At 46.7% G+C, this 6,278-nt stretch overlaps 1 protein-coding gene and 1 non-coding gene across 2 annotated transcripts; both read right to left on the bottom strand.

The window, feature by feature from the left end:
- Positions 1-635: 635 nt before the first annotated feature.
- Positions 636-708, bottom strand: trnak-cuu (transfer RNA lysine (anticodon CUU)). Its single transcript has one exon. It is a non-coding gene; the product is annotated as a tRNA-Lys (tRNA).
- A 738-nt stretch (positions 709-1,446) lies between these two features.
- Positions 1,447-5,983, bottom strand: LOC134326249 (serine/threonine-protein kinase DCLK2-like). Its single transcript, XM_063008421.1, has 10 exons — positions 5,892-5,983; positions 4,868-4,967; positions 4,645-4,783; positions 4,519-4,566; positions 4,037-4,434; positions 3,422-3,562; positions 3,181-3,231; positions 2,718-3,093; positions 2,466-2,642; positions 1,447-1,989 (listed from the first exon to the last, which is right to left on the bottom strand). The coding sequence occupies exons 1-10, from the start codon at positions 5,981-5,983 to the stop codon at positions 1,895-1,897; spliced, it is 1,617 nt and encodes a 538-aa protein (XP_062864491.1). The 3' UTR covers positions 1,447-1,894.
- Between the last annotated feature and the right edge of the window lie 295 nt (positions 5,984-6,278).

Raw genomic sequence — 6,278 nt, 5'->3', positions numbered from 1 at the left:
GAACGTGTCATGACCTTTATAAATGCTTACAATCAATAAAATAATGGGCTCGATCCCCTTACGGGCCACTATCACTTTCGTACATAAATTAACAAACAAGTGAACCTTCTCTAACTACCAGATCCTATTAACCTGGGCTTCAAACGGTGTTTTTGACAAGTGTGAGATCTTTTTAATGCCCTGGTGTTTCAAACGGTGTTTTTGACAGTGTGAGATCTTTTTATTACCCCTCTCATTCAAGTCAGAAACATGCCATTATTTCAGTTTGCCAAACTTAATTGCCCTTCTGTAAATGTTAGCAAGTCATATGACCCAGGTGTACCATCCAATGAAACAGCTATATGTGTCTCTGTGGCGCAATTGGTTAGCATGTTCGGCTGTTAATCGAAAGGTTGGTGGTTCGAGCCCACCCAGGGACGAGTACCTTTTATTGCACAACCTGCCTGTTGATCAAACGAATATGAAACACAACAACAATGTGTAGCTCCACAGAATAGTGGAAATAAGTAACTGAAAAACATCCAGTAAACAACAGTCCTACAAGCACAAATATCCACCTGATAAGTCACCGGAGACCGGCTGTCCAAAGTGGAAGAACGTTCTTTTGGTTTCAGTAGATGTTAAATGAAGATACTCGCCCAACGTGGGGCTCGAACCCACGACCCTGAGATTAAGAGTCTCATGCTCTTCCGACTGAGCTAGCCAGGCTTAAGCAGCATGTCAGAACAGACAGCTTATTGATCAGACCATCAGAGAGATGAAGGTTTAATAGTGTTATTTTAAATAAACAAAAATAAATGAAATAAAACAATTTTACTTTCAAAGAATGTGCACAGTGAAATACACTGGAAACCTCAAAAGGTCGTCCTAACATGAGTGTGTCAGTGCTGTTGAATACAAATAAATAAAATATATAAGAACTGCAGGACGGATCAGCTGCATTCATCTTCCCCTCTATCAGGACTGCCACCACCATGCTTCACAGTAGGTGTGGCATTAGCCGGGTGCCTGGTCTCCTCCAGACGTGACTTGATTCTAGTGGTCCGAGAGACCTCTAGGTGCATTTTGGCACCTAGTTTAAATGGTTGATCTTCTGGAAGGTTCTCACGTCTCCACCAGGATATGCCAGAGGTTCCTGCTCACCTCCTGGCCAGGCCAGACTTCTTCCATTTATGGATGTTGGTGGTCCGTACCCTTGCCAAGATCTATTCCTCCGAGGTCTGCAGATGATTCCTTTGACCCCATGGCCACAGTGGACTGTGGGACCTCGTTTAAGCAAGTGTCTGCGATCCCCAATTGTGTCCAATCAATCCAATTGACCACAGATGGCCTCCAATTAAATTGAAGATGCATCTCAAGCAGTATCATATGTGTCTTTTGGGTGTCCTATCAAAGTGTGTGCACACAGACACCTAAAAACGTGCTAATAACACACAGACACACAGATAACGGTACAGTTCATGTCTTTATTGAACAATTTATTTATTTAATAAACAAAGAAGCTGCTGGTAACTGTAAGAAGAATCTCCTCGTCTTCCGGATCGAGATGCTCGTTGACCTGCGTCGAGAAAACAAGCAAGAAATGCAGTTAGACACGATCCAGCCCTGAAAGGTTGGAGATGTTAATTTATAGAGGTCTACCGTTACGCTATCGTGACGTCCTTGAGGTCCGGTAAGGTCCTGTGAGGTCCTGTAAATAGAGACTTAAACCTTGCATAGATATCAAACCTTCATCATCTGCTACTCACCCAGAAAGACCTCCCAGAGCTCTTGAACCTTCTTATTCCTGGAAAAAAGCTCAAATCTTAAAAGGTTTGATCGTTTTTACCGTTAGCAGAAGCCTTCAGAAACCTGTACGGTTAAAGATCTACACCGTCTGGACCTAGTCTTCGGCTTACTCATCAAACCACCTGTGCAGAAGGATCTGCCCGAGGGTGAGACGCTTGCTGGGCTTCTTCTTGAGGCATTGTTCGATCAGATGGCAGCAGGCTGGCGAGTGCGACAATGCAGATTCAAATTATACGGTGTTTAGATCTGAAGAAGATACACCGATCAGGCATAACATTATGATCACCTTTCTAATAACGTGGCCTCCATTGATCGGACTCGTTTGTCCAGCACATCCCACAAAATCGAGATTGCCATGTGTTCCCCCAGGTAAGCGACGTGGACAGGGGTCACCATGGGCATCCTGACTGGTCTGCTGCTATCTTTGAGCTACAGGAGCTCGTCTGTTGGATCGGGCCACACATGCATCAGCGAGCCTTGGCTGCCCATTACCCTGTCGCTGGTTTACCACTCTACCCTCCCTGGACCACCCCACAAGAGCTGCAGATTTGGAGATGCTCTGACCCCAGTCATCTATCCATCACGATTCGCTCCTTGATAGTCACTTCACCTGTCAGTGGTCATAACGTTATGCCTGGTCAGCGTAATTGCAGGTCTTAATGTATATATTTCCTTACCATCAGACACACCAGGTTTGAACACTAGACGCCCTTTGGTGATTTCCTTCCTAGACCGAAATGGCAGGCGTCCACAAACCAAGACATACAGCAGTACGCCCAGACTCCAGACGGTCGCAGGGCAGCCATAGTACTTCTGCTTGGTTATCCACTCGGGTGGCGAGTATTCCCACGTGCCTACACGAACAAAGAAGACAAACTAGTACCCAAAGTCCAAACCAAAGTACCTGTCCCTCATTGGTGCACAGTTACCTGAATATGTGTAGTACGGAGTGTCCTTCAACAGGTCGCCGCATCCGAAGTCGATCAGCTTCACCTCCAGCGTCTCCGTGTTCAGAAGGACATTCTGGCGCTTAATGTCCCTGTGCAAGACACCGCGATCCCGGCAGTGGAGAACCGCCAGGACAACCTGCCGCATTACATGCCGGGCAAACTGCATCCTCAGCCTACCCTTCTTGAGCATCAGCTGGTAGAGGTCTACGCAGGGGACGGGCCGCTCCAGGATCAGGATGCAACGCTCGGGCGTGTCGAACCACTCCAGGAGCTTCAGCACGTACGGGCTGGCGGGCGGCCTGGACACAATGCGCATCAGGGCCACCTCGACGGGGAGCAACTCTGTCTCGCCGGGCTGATGGTAGAAGAGACAAGAACAAATGATTTAATGTGTATCCAGTCTATACAGTATTTACTTCATCTGAAAGGTAAAGTCACTTACAATCCTGGTAAATCTGAGGTGCTCATCCTTCACCACGTATTTGATGGCAACCTAAACAAACACAAGTAAACGATCATTAGTGGATTTTTAATACAAGGGTTGGAAGAGACTCGATAAGGTCCTAGTAGGTCGCCATGGGTGTCTGGAGCCGTGCTGACTGCATTTGCTCGAGGCGCTCCTCAGGGTTCAAGTCTGGGAAGCCAGCTCACGAAATGAGACCTTCTTCAGGAGTAACTCAGACCACCGACACGTGGACTCCACGAGACATCCGAAGGCATCCCGTGGTATCTGGTATCACCAGTGACTCAGATCTTCTTAGTGTGCATCCCGGGTTTGTCTGAATAATGTCCCGGTAGGTTGTAGGGAGGATCCTGGGGAGGATCTGTAGATTGGGAACAAAGGGAATTCAGGGGGAAGGGTACTCGGAAGCCCCCGTGACCCTATAAGGTCCTGGAAGGTTGTCACAGGTATCTGGAGCAAAGGGAGGATCCAGGGGAGGATCCGTAGAGCCAACACGACCATCAAGGAGGTCCCATAGATGCTCAATTGGGTTCAAGTCTGGGACCAAAGGGAATTCAGGGGGCCAGGGTGGTACTCGGAAGTCCCCGTGACCCAATAAGGTCCTGGAAGGTCGTTGCAGGTATCTGGAGACATAGGAGGACCCAGGGGAGGATCCATTGAGCCAACACGACAATTCGAGGTGGGTTCAAGTCTGTGGATTTAGAGGGCCTGGGTCATGCTCTTCTAGCCATGCTGGAAGATCCCATCCATCCCACTGAGTCCTGATAGGTCGACACAAGTATCTGCAGCCATAGGAGGACCAAGGAGAGGATCAACACAGCAAACTGATACTCACCTGGTTCCCGTCCACCTTATGGATGCCTTCGTAGACCGAACCGCAGCCTCCCTTTCCCAGCAGCTCTTCAACGGTGTATTGGCTCTCAAAGCTGTTCGGGTTCGTGTCGGTCGTCATCTCCTCTTGACGTCCTCCATCGGTGGTTTCTCCTTCAGCAGGTTCTCCTTTAGCGGGTTCTCTTTCACCGGTTTCTCCTTTAGTGGTTTCTTCTTTAGCGTTTTTTCCTTCACCGGGTTCTTCTTCAGCGGGTTCTCCTTCACCGGTTTCTCCTTTAGTGGTTTTTCCTTCACCGGGTTCTCCTTCACCGGTTTCTCCTTTAGTGGTTTCTTCTTTAGTGGTTTCTCCTTCACCGGGGTCTCCTTCAGCAGGTTCTTCCTCAGCAGGTTCTCCTTCAGCATCTTCAACACAAATATCACCAATGATGCTTCATGGGCTCATGTAGACCAAAAATAAGGGTCCAAATAAAGGTTCGGCGTACTCACTCTTGTTCTCGGGAGCATCGCAGACGACTTCTCCAGAACTGATCCCACCTATGAAGCCCAAGGGTTAATTACATAGTCACTAAAGTTCAATAGTGTCGGACTTGAATGTGGTGGTGTTAAGGTTACCTGGAGCTTTAGAAGACGCCTGCGGTCCCTGGGAGTCTGTCTGCTCGCTCGAGTCTGAGTCCTCCAACTGAATCTCCCCGTCCACTAATGTCTTACTGGAGTCTGATTTCGAATCGTCCTCGTACCCGTTTGATTCCTCCTGATTCAGACGCATTAAACTGGTGTTACAGAGCCGAGAACCGAACCCCTCCCCTCCCGGAGTATAGTGGTGATGATAATTCACCTCGCTCTCGACTGTTTCTTCTTCTCTCTCAGTCAGGTTCTGAATGGCGCTGATCCACGCCCGTGTACCTGCCTCACAGTCGGCCTGGAACGTACAGCTCCTGTACACACACGGTGATAGATACAGATTATATACGATGCAGACAGACAGACAGATTGAGTAGATAGATAAACAGATAGATAGACAGACATTCAGACAGACAGATGGATAGACAGATAGATAGACAGATAGATAAATAGTCTGACTATTGATCTGTCTTTTGATAATCTGTCTGTCTGTCTATCAATTATCTATTTATCTATAATCTATCTTCTTGTCTATCTGTCTATTCATATGTCTATCTAGCATCTATCTGTTTGTTTATTGATCATCTGTCTGTTTGTCTATTGATCATCTATCTAGCTGTCTGTCTGTCTGTCTGTCTGACTATCTATTTGTCTGTCTAATATTTGTCTGTCTGTCTGTCTATCGATTATCTATTTATCTATAATCTGTCTTCTTGTCTATCAGTCTATCCATATGTTTATCTAGCATCTATCTGTCTGTCTGCTTATTGGTCATCTGTCTGTATGTATGTCTGTCTATCTCTCAATTATCTTGTCTATCTATTTATTGCCTGTCTGTTTATTAATCATCTGTCTGTCTATTGATCTTGTATCTATCTGTCTGTCTATCTATCAGTATGTCTGTCTATCAATCATCTTGTCTATCTATCTATTGTCTGTCTATTGATCATCTGTCTGTCTGTCTGTCTGTCTGACTATCTATTTGTATGTCTAATATGTGTCTGTCTGTCTATTGATCATCTATCTGTCTGTCTATCTGTCCGTCTGCCTATCTATCTGTCTATTGATCATCTATCTGTCTGTCTATCTGTCCGTCTGCCTATCTATCTGTCTATTGATCATCTATCTGTCTGTCTATTAATCATCTATCTGTCTGTCTATTGATTATCTTTCTGTCTGTCTGTCTATTGATCATCTGTCTGTCTGACTATCTCTGATGATTATAGATCTGGACTTACCTTGTGGGCGTGACCACCTGGAAGCAGAAGCGTCGCCCGGTGTCCTCGCAGCTCTGGACCGAACAGCGCTGCAGGTCTTCAGCCAGCACCATGAAGTCACGCTGGGGGAATAGAACATAAAACCTTCTTATTTATACAGTCGATGATATAAACGGCGGTGAAATCGTCCCAGACTTAAACACGACGGGGGCGGTTTGGGACGCAGCCCGGCACAGAAGTCGACCTCTGCTGTGATGCACCTGAATTATGAGGGGCGTAAGACTGCGGTGCATTATGGGTATTTCACAGAGTCCAGGAGAGAGCTGATTTAGATCATGTAAAGTCATGTGACCTACCTTAAACCTCTTCTTGTAGAGAAGCTGATTGTTCTGTATGATGAACCACCGC

This window comes from Trichomycterus rosablanca, chromosome 14, assembly GCF_030014385.1.
Source record: "Trichomycterus rosablanca isolate fTriRos1 chromosome 14, fTriRos1.hap1, whole genome shotgun sequence".
Lineage (NCBI taxonomy): Eukaryota > Metazoa > Chordata > Actinopteri > Siluriformes > Trichomycteridae > Trichomycterus > Trichomycterus rosablanca.
This window is presented reverse-complemented; position numbering and strand designations above follow the sequence as displayed.